Source organism: Bidens hawaiensis, unplaced genomic scaffold (assembly GCF_021521415.1).
Source record: "Bidens hawaiensis isolate Kalapana, Puna unplaced genomic scaffold, B.hawaiensis_p1.1 tig00002839_1, whole genome shotgun sequence".
NCBI lineage: Eukaryota > Viridiplantae > Streptophyta > Magnoliopsida > Asterales > Asteraceae > Bidens > Bidens hawaiensis.
This window is the reverse complement of record NW_027491153.1, coordinates 2,373,863-2,387,331: the sequence shown is the minus strand read 5'-3', so window position 1 is coordinate 2,387,331 and position 13,469 is coordinate 2,373,863. Positions and strand designations below refer to the sequence as shown.

Sequence of the window (13,469 nt, the reverse complement as noted above, 5' to 3'; positions counted from 1 at the left end):
AACACGTTAATTTAATCTATACGTTAACTTTCCCCTATATATATAAGTCGGGTCAGACTCTAAACATTAGGTTCGAAACTAGCTGAATTCGAACTCTAATAAGTTAAATAACATTAGAGCTACGATTAAATCTTTCATGTTTCTTAGAAGGTTTTGTTGAAAATAGTACTAGAGCTGCGATTAAAATCTCTAATCTTCTGGTTGGTAATGAATTTAGGAAAATTAGTTTTATTTGTTATCTTCCGAATGTAACTGTAACTAACTTAAGGTGGTTTTTGAATTGTGATAGATGACGGTTAACTTAACAACTTATTATCAGTTTCCGAGAATGTTAGTAAACCTTTTTTTTAATACAATTTATTATAAATTCCTAGTTTAAACTTTTTCTATTAATAAATGACTTTATGGCTGAGTTATAATAAGAAGATTAGTTTTTTTAGGAAGAATAGGAAATAATCTTGTCCATTCATTTGAGAATTGAATGGTTGAGATTAGATTAGAAAGATCATCAAGTGTAAAACAAGAGTAAGGGTATAATAGAGATAACACATTTTGACTTTCTCTCTCCACATGCAAGGCACATGTCAAATTCCCCCATCATTTTAAAACGTCTATAACCTTTTTGTACGACATTTTTTTTTCAAACCAATTTCACCATAAAAACGAGTGTTTTTTTATCTTTTATATGAGTAATATATTGCTTTATAAAAATAAAAAAAATTCGTGGGTTTTTACAAGGTGTGTTTTATCATAATTGTGTTTTACAAAATTGTGTTATACAATTTTGTTTTATTTTTTCATAGTGTTTTTTGCATTGTTTTTTTTACATTGTGTTATTTAATTGTGTTTTTGTAATTGTGTTTTTATTTTCATAGTGTTTTTTCCATTGTGTTTTTTACATTGTGTCTTTTTCATTGTGTTTTTCATAGTGTTTTATTTTCCGACGAAATTTCTGAAGACTTTTCCGGCAAGACGGTGGCGGTGGGCGGTGGTAGTTGTAGGAGATGAGTGAAAATTTAAGTGGGTTTTAATTAAATGGGTTTTTGAAATTAAATTAAGTGGGTTTCAATATTAAGGTAGTAGACTAAAATATCTCTTTCCTAGCCTTCTTAGATAAACCAAACTTCTTATTTGATCCTTTCTCTTAATACATATTATTCTATTATTTTGTTAAAGCTATTTAAAAATGTTTACTTTTATATGAATTAGTTATAGTTATCACTCACTAATAAATTAAACATTAAAAATTCTGAATCGAAACGCAAATATGAGGGGACATTTTTCACTTTTTTTAACTTTAAATTGGTTGTTTATTAATATACATCCGTATATCATCAAGCTTTTAAAGTATAGCATCTCTATAAATAGTTGTGGTTTAAATAGTTTTTTATATACTTAACCGTTTCTAAAAACTTTCTTACACCGTTGATTCTCTTTACTTTCCATCATTCGTAACATCTTCGACATCTCCGTGTCAACTCACATTTCCTCTATCATTTAACCCGGCTACTCAATACATGCTTTACTTCATTCTCCATCGTTCTCCGCCATTATAATATTTAATAAGAAAAAAAAAGAGCAAAAAAAGCAAAAAAATTACAAATTGCGATTGGGTAACTCTGGGGAATGAGCATGATCGTGGTCATTTCAAATTAATAGAATAAGACTAGTAGAATAGTAAACCATAATCTTTTACAATTAAAAAAAAACATTTATCTTTATATATATAGTAGCATAATATTATTTTTATAAGTTCAGGTCAAATTTTATGATCTCATAACAACAGTAACCAACAAACTAAACCGAGCAAAATCATGAGCACTAAACTAGTCTGCTTTCGCTCAGTCGAATTTCACTATTCGGTTAACCGCATCATTAACTTATATTCACAACTGCAGATTTTGCATCATCCATAAATTTACATGAATAACCCATACAATGTCATTTAGAATGTGGACTTCTGCAGCATCTGCAACGGCATGATCAAGGTGATCAAACATGCTCAACTCATTAATCCAAACTTACCATTCTTTCTTCAACTTTGTAACTTCCATGGTGACCCCACAAATCACAAACATGAAACACGTCTAACCCTTTTAACGTATATGCGTTCTACCAAACGATGAAGCACCAATTTCACTCTCGGTATTCTGCATAACATCATGTTTGTGTTAGTTACCTTTTAACTTCAAGATCAAATGATAATAAATTATTACCTGAAATTTAGGGGAAGGAAACACATTCCAGAATCTAAGCGTTTCATCTCCAGCTCCCGTCACAATCGTCTGCAAAACTCATATTATGATTATTAATCTTTAAACTTATAAAATCATAAACTAAATTGAAAATTTACCTGCCCGTCCGGTGAGATTGCAAGGTAGAGAACTCTATACGTGTGCCCTGTTAAAGTCGCAAGCTGCATTACAGATCATAGATTTAGGTGTTAAGGAAGTTGTCAAACTATGGAGGGGCAATTTCGGTATTAACGTGTGAAAAATAAAAAATGTTACCTTTGACATGGTAGGGTATCTCCAAACAATAATCTGGTTCTGGGAGTACCCATGTGTGCTCACGAGCTCGTTGACATTCTTTGACCATGCAAGATTACATACCTGTCATTGTAACGACATGAGTTAACAGTCTAATTGTGAAATGTCAAAACTACCCTTACAATAGTCACTGAAAAGTTACCTGACTACCGGTATCCATGCAGCTCAAGTGAGAATTGGTGGTCGTGTTCCAAAACCGAATACATCGGTCTGCAGTACCACCACCAGAAGCCAGAAGTCCGTGAACATGCGGTGACCACGCAATTGCTTTTACAGCAGCCGTATGTTCACAGTACTTCAAAATAGGCTGAGTCGAATGTTGGTTCCAAACGAAAAGCTGCATAAAAACAAAAGCAAATGAAAAATATATATTATAGAAAAGAAATGCAATTCAATACTTACACATAATAGATCAATATAATAAGCAAATTATATGTATTGCATAATGCGTGGCTCGGGCCGGGAAGAGAAGGGTAACTGGTCAGAACGGGTCAAGTCATAATGGGTTAGGGCCAGAACGGGCCGTATTAATGGTTCGGGTTAGAACGGATTCGGGTCAAAATGGTTTAGGGCCGGAACGGGTCTTTTTAAAAATGGTCACTTTGGTTCGGGCCACAAGGGTCTTTTTAGAAAACGATGATTTTGGTCTGGGCCAGAACGGGTGTTTTTAGAAAATGGTCATTTAAGTTCGGGTCAGAACGGGCTTTGACCAAAAATAAAACTTATGGGCCGAAATGGGCTTTATTTTAAATAAAATGGAATATCAACAGTAAAATTGAAAAACAAAGAATGCAAAGAAATTTGTTTCAAATGGAAAACCAAAATTTAGTTAAACCTAAAAGAAAATACTTTTAATTTAGAAATTAAAAAGGACGGTAAATTGATGTATATATATTTAGAAAGAAAATAGTTAAACTCAATTTAGAAATCGTAATTTAAGATAACCAACTTACCTTATTATCATTTCCACCCGATGCTAATTCACGATTATCATACGACCACTTCAGTCCACACACCTACATGTCACAAGTCCAGATAAAGAAACCACATATATAGTACATAAATTGATAAACATTAATTAACTATCATTACCTCTGATTTATGACCACTAAGTTTACTAACAAAATCTTCTTGTGCACGAGGATCTCGTTGAAGTATACTTTTATCCCGACTACCCGAAGATAACAAAGATGAACTCCAAGCGAGTGCCCCGACACGTAATCTATGTCCTTCCATTATTCTGATTCTCTTGCAACGAGAGGCGTCCCAAATCTAGATGTTAGTGAAGTTACTATTAACGTCACATGACACATAAATTAAAAAGAACAATAGCATTAAACTATGAACATTACCTGGACCTTTCCATTATTAGTCCCGACAGCAATATGAGTCCCATGCTGTGCCCATCCAACTGAACACACGCTATCATCGACACCCAAGTCACATAATTTTGTTACCTGCATTCGTTAGAGTTCAAATATTAATAAAGAACGTAACAACGATTATAAGACTTTAAAATTTTAAAACTTTTTTAAATTCACCTTGCTGCTACAAGCATTCCATAAATAAACACAGTTGCCCAATCCCACAGCCAACACATTGTGAGAAGACCAGTCAACAAGATTCAAGTAGAAATCATCTTGCAATGCTGGTGCATCCAAAATCTAAATCACAAGTTAAAAAATTAACATTAAACATAAAAGTTAACCAAACAAAATGTAAACTAATCATCGAATTAACATTAGTCGGAAAATAGTAACGTACAAACGCAAAAGATAACAAAAACATGTAAATTAGCCATCAAGCTAACAAAATCAGTCAATAATATTTTAGCATACAAACACAAAAATTAACAAAAGCATGTAAATTAGCCATCAAATTAACAAAATTAGTCTAAAATATTAACATAAAAAATAACAAAAACATACTGGCCAACAAATCAACAAAATTATTAAAAAATATGAACACAAAAACATGTGAAATTAGCTATCAAATTAACAAAATTAGTCTAAAATATTAACATATAAACACAAAAATTAACAAAAGCATGTAAATTAGACAACAAAATTAGTAAAAACATATGAACCCAAAAACATGTAAAATTAGTCATGAAATCAACAAAATTGGTCAAAAATATCAACATAAAATATATAAATTAACAAAATTAGGCATCAAATTCACAAAACAAGTCTAAAACATTAACCTTATAAGCAGATTTAGCAACTTTCCTCGGTGCTTTAACCGGAGCATGAGCAACTCCAATCGACTGATCATCAAACCCAACCGGACCCAACGAATGACAAGACTGTCTAGTCTCACTCTTAAACCGGAATATATTCCGGTTAACCGACTTCTTCTCCGGCGTACCCGGAAACCCCAGATCCGACCCGAACAATGCGGTTCTCAAAAGGGCCGTATAAGCAGCAGACGACGAACCACCACCGTCTTCACCGGCGGCGGACGCTGGGGTTGGCGGCGGAGGGGTAGAAATGTCAAAAAGGGCGAAATTGGAAGATGATCGGCAGGGGATGAATCGGTCGCTGTAGATGGTGCGTGAAGGAGATGGGTGGTAGTAATTGGTTGATGGGATTTTGGTTTCGAGTGAATTTGGAGTTGATGGTGAATATTGATTGTTGGTGGTGGTGGTGTTCATGGTGGATGCTTGATTGAAATGTGTGTGACGAGTGACGGTGGATTATTATTATTATTATTATTATTATTATTATTATTATTATATTTCCCGGGAATTAGAGTGACGGATTGGGTAATTTACCGGGGAAAATAATAAAAAAAATATTGCGGATTGGATGTTTTTATAGAAGGAAGTGTTTGTGATCATTAGTTACTTGAATTGGGAGATACGAAGTTGATGTTTTTAGCTTTTTATTGAAACTTAGCTTTCCTAATATGATATTTAATAAATCTTTTTGGAGATTTTTTTAACGAGTAACTCTGGCAAAACCCTGAAAATAATGGTTATTAGGGGAGTTAGATGTCGTGAGGTCTAGTCCATCATGTAATGTTTCATCTAGGTTTATATTAAAAAATATGACGAATAAGTAAGATTTAAACCGTCGATGTCAAACATATAAAAGCTTAGAAGATACAAGGTAAAACTACTTACTATACCACTAAAGTGGAAATGACTTTGTTTGGAGATTAAATGCTATATATGTGGTTTGAATTATTTTTTTTAAGATCTTGAGGTTATGTGAAAATTTATTGTTATGATTCCTTTTAAAAATATATATAGGAAAAGGAAACATATTGATTAAAATGTTTAGTATCTTTTCAGAAAATATATTATAAAGGGAAAAAATTATTCGACCACCATGTAATTTCTTAAAATAGCTATTATGTAATATCGCAAAGAAAAACTTGTGTAAAATACTTTTAATGGATACGGCATCAGCTTCTGATGCCTCTTGCTTTTTAATAAAGTTGTGAACTAAATGTTTTCAGTAGGATTATAGCTATCGCAAAGACTTAGAGCTTATGAATTAGGCCGTATAGTTGAAGCTAGTCTCACGAGGATGCAAAGTAACGGATATTAGATGTGTATTTGTTTAAATAAAATTAAACTTCTAGAAGATAAAACGACATATGGAAATGACATAAAAGCAAAATTTTATTATTTACACCCCGACATGTTTCGCCGCCTTTGGTCGGGCTGTGACATTGTTGTCCCGACGAACATATTCAAACGTGGCTAATGGATAGTTGTACGGCTTCATCAAGTCTTCTTTACTTAGGGCTGCCAGCTCATGTTCATCAAAGAAGCGGAGAAAGTGCATTCGTTTGCAGTGAATAACCACTCCCTCTGGTGTTTTTGTCAAATTCCCAGTGAATGAAGTCATGAAACAAGTTGGGCAGAAACGGTTCCCCATGGTAAATAGGTCGCACATCCTTGTGAATCTTGTACCTCCAAGCCTTTCTTTTCTTTCCCAAGATCGGATCAATCTCAGTTGGATAACGGTACGACTTGACCTTGTTGAGCTTGAAGTTAGGGTAGTCTTTCTTCCATTCACTGCTCAAGATCTCATAAACCATCCCTTCAGTTCCTCCTCATCCGCACCCTGACCTATGAACCGTCTGAAATAATTCATGTCGATCTCAGACAGTGTATGCATATCGGTGTAGTACATGTAAGTCGGGTCCCCATTGGCACGTCGGATTGCCCACGTCTTGCTTGTGGCGTGCCATTTGCAGTAAAGAATTGGGGAGTCATTGAGATAAGCGTAGAGACAGTCTCAAAGACTGTCAACCCTTGTGATGCAGTATCTTTTCTTCTTTCCTCGCCTTGATGGTTGAGAGGATTCACCACCAGTTGTAGGAAGAGCCATCACAGTAACTGGCTCCTGAGCTTGATTCGTCTTATCACCATGAACCAGAGTATCTGCGTTCGGCGAGTAGTTTATTCCACCATCTTCTTGAGCTGAAGACTGAGTACTTGCACAAGTAGGAACATTAACAATAGAGGCAATTTCTATTGGAGATTTTTTTTAACGATCAACTCTAGCAAAACCTTGCAAATAATGGTTATCAGGAGAGTTAGATGTCATGAGATCTAGTTCATCATGTGATGTTTTACCTAGGTTTAAATCCAAGAATATAACTCATAAGTAAAACTCAAACCTGCGACGTCAAAGAGATAAAAACCTTGAAAGATATAAGGTTAAACTACTTACTAGTTACTACCACTAAAGTGGGAATGACTTTGTTTGTTTGGAGAGCTAATGCTATGTATGTGGTTTGAATTATTTTTTTTAAGATCCTGAGGTCATGTGAAAAATATTGCTATGATTCTTTTAAAAAAATATATAGTAAAAGGAAACATATTGATTAAAAATGTTTAGTATCTTTTCATAAATCATAAAAATAGATTAGAAGGGATGAAATATTCAACCACCATGTAATTTCTTAAAATAGCTATTATGTGACATCACAAAGAAAAAATGTGTAAATTTTAGATAGCAAAGGTAGAATCAAAACAAATTTTAATAAAAGTCTATTAATGAATACGACATCAGCTTCTTGCTTTTTAATAAAGTTGTGATCCAAATGTTTTCAATGGGATTATAGCTATCACAAAGACTTAGAGCTTATGAAGTAGGTCGTTGAAGAGGTAGGTCCCAGCAGAGCCCAGTTGGACCCGCAAGACTCACCTTGAAGAGAGACGTCTGCGCAGATACCAACTGGATCCGCAGGACCCACCATGCTCAGAGACGTGACGTCCTTACGCGCAGTACGCAAGCTGTTCCCGCAGGAAATGCCTCCCAATGGTGAAGGACTCTGCCTGTTCCCGCAGTTGCGGATACAAGCCATCAGGGAAGGCCACCCGCGCAGCAAGGCTACACGCACAAGGCACTTAGCTCTCGATCACTCAGTGTCACCTGAAGGAATGAGCAAAGCCGGGAACAATCCCGCACAAAGGCGGGAGGGGGAATACTCCCGCCCAACTAAGCCAGTCCGTACGATACGGGAAGATCTTCTGTACTGTACCTGACGAGGTATGGGCAAAAGATCTGACTAAAGATACGACAGCTTATTGACAACAGTATGGCGAGCAGCATGCTCTTGTACTGTATGTCACTATTAGCCGCTGCCTACTCACCAACTCCTGTCATACCACGTGCATAGCCGGCAGTTGGTGGAAAAGGAATAGTACACAGCAGGCCTGGTTAATGTCAGCCGCTGCCTACCCACCAACTACCAGCAGGGCACGTGCGTAGGCCACTGTTGGTAGAACAGGAATACTATTCAACCTGCCACACCTCCTTGGAAACCTACCTTCGGCTATAAATACCCCAAATGGTATGATCATCTCATCTTATCACATTATCATCATATTATACCTGATATCTTCTCTAGCAATATCTTAATATACATTTATATTTAAAGAGCAATCTAGTCTGATTCTCACGCCGGAGGGTGGTCACAAGGAGGAACCCCCCCTTCTCAGTGACAAGCTCACGGTGTCTGTTTTGCAGGTTATCAGAAGAACCATCTTTGCCGGGTCTAACCCCTCGTGGGAAACATCTATCTAACCCCCAGGTTATCCGTAATCTGCCCGGGGTCAGGTTAGTGTTTCTTCATTGGCGCCATCTGTGCATAAAAGCTAGAACATTTCTTTTCAGTTTTTTCAAACTTCTGGAAAGATGGTTAAAAAAACTCCGGTAACCACAACCCCAGCTACTGGGGGAAATACCGGCTACACAGTCTTTACAAACACTACCCCGGTTACCCAAGCCGGGGCAAGTGAAATAAATTTTACGAACACTACCCCAGTTACCCAAGCTGGGGCAAGTGCAGTAAATAATCGCTCACTGGGATTCACCGATACCCAGTTAGAGAAACGAACAAGACCCCCCCGCCAAACACTCGATGAAGTTAAGGCATGGGCGGAGGCACGTCAGAAGGAATTCCAAGCTGAGTTGGACGAACGCTTGCGTTCCGTCCAACAGGCTGACGAATTCGAAGAATACTTGGACGATGACTCGGAGGAATCCGACACCGACGCGAACCCTCGCCATAGGGCAAAAGGGAAGCGTAAGGAAACGGACTCCCAACCGAGAAGGCGTTTTGGAGAAGCCTTCAAACCAAAAAACGCAGGTGGAAGCCCACGTGACTTCTCCAAAACATTTAGACCAACTGTTGCAAATGCGGGAACGTCCAAATTTGCAAGGGACATTGCGGAAGCAATTGCCCCAAAAAGTGCCAAACAGATGTCCAACATCGGCACATATGATGGTATATCTGACCCAGACGATCATTTGAACAGATTCATAGCGGGGGCAACCGTCAGCAATTGGACGGAACCTACGTGGTGTTACATGTTCCAAATGACGCTTGTTGGGCCAGCTAGAGCGTGGTTCGATCGTCTACCGGTCAACCACATCTACGACTGGGCAGACTTCCAACAGAAGTTTAGCCAACACTTCAGCCAACAACGAAAGTATACCGAGGAGCAATGGACAATCCTCAAATGCATTCGAGAGGAAGATGAATCTTTACCAGACTTCATCACTCGCTTCAACTCAAAGAAGCTTAGTCTGGGTAATATCAGCGAAGATCTTGTTCGCGCTGCTTTTATTCAGGGCGCGAACGACCCAGAGCTCATCCGCACCTTAACGGGTAAAGATGGCATGCCATCCACATGGGATGCCATCATGACAGCAGCTAAACGCTTTGCGGAAACTGAGAGGCAACTGGGTAGAGATCTCCCACAGAGCACAAACCTCTACACCCAGAAAACAAGAGAAGACAACGTCCTTACCGCCCGATTAAACAAAAAGCGGAAGCTAGGCATTTGGCAGTCAAGGGTAAACTTTGACACCTCATCCGGCTTGCAACATCGGTTAGGCGGAAGGGATAACGTACGGTCGAACCAGAACTCCAGATGGACGCCACTCACCAAAAGCGTCACCGAGATATTCGCCACTGAGGAGCTCCCATGGCCAAAAGCTCCAATAATCCGACATCGTCCCAATGCTGATCGGAGCAAATACTGTGACTTTCACAGGACAAAAGGCCACAACACTGAAGAATGCACAGACGTAAAGGACATGGTCGAAGCATTTGTCAGAGATGGGACGCTCGCGCACCTCGTGGCGCAATGAACGCTGAGCAGGCTGATGCGTGTAGAACCCCAGTTGGGGAAAACACGAATAAAATCGCAGCTTCAATGTTGGAGACTACATACTGCGCAAACAACGAGATCCCGAACCAGGTGCATATCGGCTCGATGGCACTCCCATCCCAACAACGGGGAAGGGAGCTCAATTACACAGTTTGCATGTAGATCAATTCCAAATTTGTAAAGAAAAGGCCCAGAGCCACTTCTAATGGAAATGATTCTCCTTAGAACATCGACGCTGATGATTTTACATTTATACTTTATGAACTATCAACACTGATGCCGGTTTTCACCGCATAATTACGTGGAAAGTCGTTGCGTGGGGAAGGCGGCAAAACCCGCATAAACCCAAAAAACGGCAAACCTTCACGCAGGTCAGTTGAAGGGGAAAAGTTCAGTCATCCCACTAAATGAAAGTGCCGGTCTATCCGCATGAATCATGATAGAGGAAACTGAACACTAACCTATTAACAACCGCGCGTCGAACGGTTAATTTATTCAACACGGATATGCCGGTTTACACCGCATAATTACGTGGAAAGTCGTTGCGTGGGGAAGGCGGCAAAACCCGCATAAACCCAAAAAACGGCAAACCTTCACGCAGGTCAGTCATAGGTAAACTTTGGTCAACTAAATGAAAGTGCCGGTCCTAACCGCACAAATCATGAGAGGAAACCAAACCTATTGACAACCGCGCGTCGAACGGTTAACTTATTCAAGAGAATTTCTAACAAAAGGATGAGGAAAACCTACACGCAGGTCAGATATAGGTAAAGTTTAGCCATCCTACTAAGTGCAAGTGACGGTCCTACCCGCACAATCACGAAAGAGGAAGCAAAACTTCAACCTATTATCTACCACGTTCAAAGGTTAACTTATCCTAAATACTTAGAAATTTCAAAAAGATGAGGAAAACCTCCACGCAGGTCAGACGTAGGTAAAGTTTAGCCATCCTACTAAGTGCAAGTGACGGTCCTACCCGCACAATCACGAAAGAGGAAGCAAAACTTCAACCTATTATCTACCACGTTCAAAGGTTAACTTATTCTACACTTGGAAAATTGCTAATTCAAACTAAAGTATGCAAGTCATAACGTTTATAAAGCAAGGAATCCAGAGAAAGTAGCGGTCTTACCCGCACAAAGATTTATATTTCACAATGATTCATTACAAGAATGGCCGGGTAACTACCCGCCTACAAGAAAATAAATCTATACAAGCTAAATCTATCCTAGCAGTGGGAAGGGATCTTCAGGATCAGGCTTCAGGGCCACTTCCACTTGGACCCGCACCATCAGTAGAACGTGGCGGTTCAAGGAAAGCTTTAAGGATAGCTAGCCCATCATCAGCAGCAGCAACTTGGTTCACCTTCTCCACCACCGGATGCGGGAAGGCGGCATACTGATTCACTGCTTGGTCGTAAACAGCTTCAGTATCAACATTATACAAAGGGAAGTTGGAAGGCGGGATGCCTTTCTCAACGAACCCTAGACCAAGCAGGAAGCCGGCCTTTTCCCCATCCTCATGAGAAGCGTTGAGGGCTGCGCTCATAGCATCGTCATAAGACGTCTCCGTGAAGACCCGATGCACAACCTACAAGAAAATATACAAGTATCAGAACCTTTTCTATTTACAAAGAAAAGCGTAAAGACATGAAAAGCATACCTGAGACAACGCTTCTCGAAGAAGCCATTCCTTGGCAACCAGAGCTTCTTGGAGGGCAGCTTGAGCTTCGTTACGGGCGCGTTCGGCTTCACTTTTATTGAGGTTGGCAAGCAACACTTCTTTAGCCGCAGTCTCTTCGACGCCCTTTAGCTTCCGCTCAGTATGGTCAAGCACCCCCCTCTGGTCCAAGATCTCCTGGAGCTTTTTGGCGTCTTCCATCGCCAAGGCATCATGAGCCTGCTGGAGAGCCTCTAATTTGGCTTTAAGCTCCTCATTCTCCACGCGTAGAGGCTCAGCAACAGCTTCAGCCTTGGTGGCCCTCTCGGTTGCGTTCCTTGCAGTTTCCTTAGCCAGCCGAAGCTGTTCGTTAACAGCTTGGGCAGCCTTGGAACGGGCCTCGAGCCGGGCCTGAACTTCAACCTCGAGGGCCTTGAAGGCCTTCTCCTTTTCCGCAGCAGCTGCGGTAAGCTTTACGTTCTCCTCCCGGACAGCCCGCGCCCGAGCTACTTCTTGAAGACGAGCTGCTTTTAACTTGTCGTTTTCACGACAAAGCAGCTCGACGCGCGGCTGCATCCGGGCCAGGAGAACCCGAAGCTCATTGGTTAGCCTACCCTCCTGGTAGCTAGCCATGGCTTCCCCCAACGCACCACTGGGAGCAGCGTGACGAGCCCACTCCACGCACTCCACAGGGGTGCGAAGGGTTGTTCCTCGGCGGATGTTCCATCGTGGAACATACACTTCATTGGAATCCGACACTGCAAAAAACAAAAAGCAGTTAGGAAAAGATGATAAAAAAATATATAAAATGGGCCAAAAGAACCCTACGCACCTGTAGGGTCAATAACAGGCCGATAGCCGCCAAACCCATCACCTGAACCCAAGGGAAATCCATCCAAGAGGTCAGGCAGATGGGAAGGAGGCAGAGGTTGGCGATAAGCCCCATGCATACCTGAAGGTTCGGCCGTCGTTGCCGATGACGGAGGAGGCATGGTAACAGCCGCCGCGGAATCCGCAGCAAAAGTAACCGCCGGCTCAGTGAAAAATGCGGTAAAAATGGCACTGACAGCCGACGGTGACGTCATCACAGCTGGAACAGTCGGCTCAACGGAGTGAGCAACTGAACCAGTAGAAGCAGGCGCAGGCGCAGCCGCCTGGGTCGTCGCCTCAGGTAGGCTGACCAAGCCTACCGTCATGGGCGGAGGGGTACTCCTCTGCGCTCCACCCTGGAATGCGTCAACATCCACGCCTGCACAAAGAAGATAAGTGTTAAATGATATTAAGCTATGAAGTTAAAGATAAAGGAAGTTTGTACTTACGGGTTTTCTTGAGCCTAAATGTACGGACAGGCGGGGATGAACCCGATGGAGCCGGCCTCTTCACGCCGCTCACCATTGTCATCCTGGGCTCTCCGGTGACAGTTGTCACAGCCTCCGGAATGGTGGTCTTATCACCACCGGGATTCCCCGCCACCTCTTCGCTCTCGGTCACCGAGTCAGACCGAGGCACCGGATCGGCAGTGGAGGCCACCTTCTCCTTCCCCTTCCCGCCGGCAGCCTTCTTCTTCCGCACCAACGGAGGACCATCTGCGGATTCCTCATCAGAACATACGATTAGAGGAA

General features: G+C 40.8%; 1 protein-coding gene across 1 annotated transcript; it reads right to left on the bottom strand.

Moving 5' to 3' along the window:
• Window positions 1-2,096: 2,096 nt before the first annotated feature.
• On the bottom strand, window positions 2,097-5,413 carry LOC143621298 (B-type cell cycle switch protein ccs52A-like). The gene is made up of 10 exons (XM_077092765.1): window positions 4,753-5,413; window positions 4,091-4,213; window positions 3,902-4,006; window positions 3,642-3,821; window positions 3,503-3,565; window positions 2,692-2,886; window positions 2,511-2,612; window positions 2,354-2,416; window positions 2,217-2,285; window positions 2,097-2,150 (listed from the first exon to the last, which is right to left on the bottom strand). Exons 1-10 carry the CDS (start codon window positions 5,200-5,202, stop codon window positions 2,097-2,099), a joined length of 1,404 nt encoding a protein of 467 aa, XP_076948880.1. The 5' UTR covers window positions 5,203-5,413.
• Window positions 5,414-13,469: the final 8,056 nt, after the last annotated feature.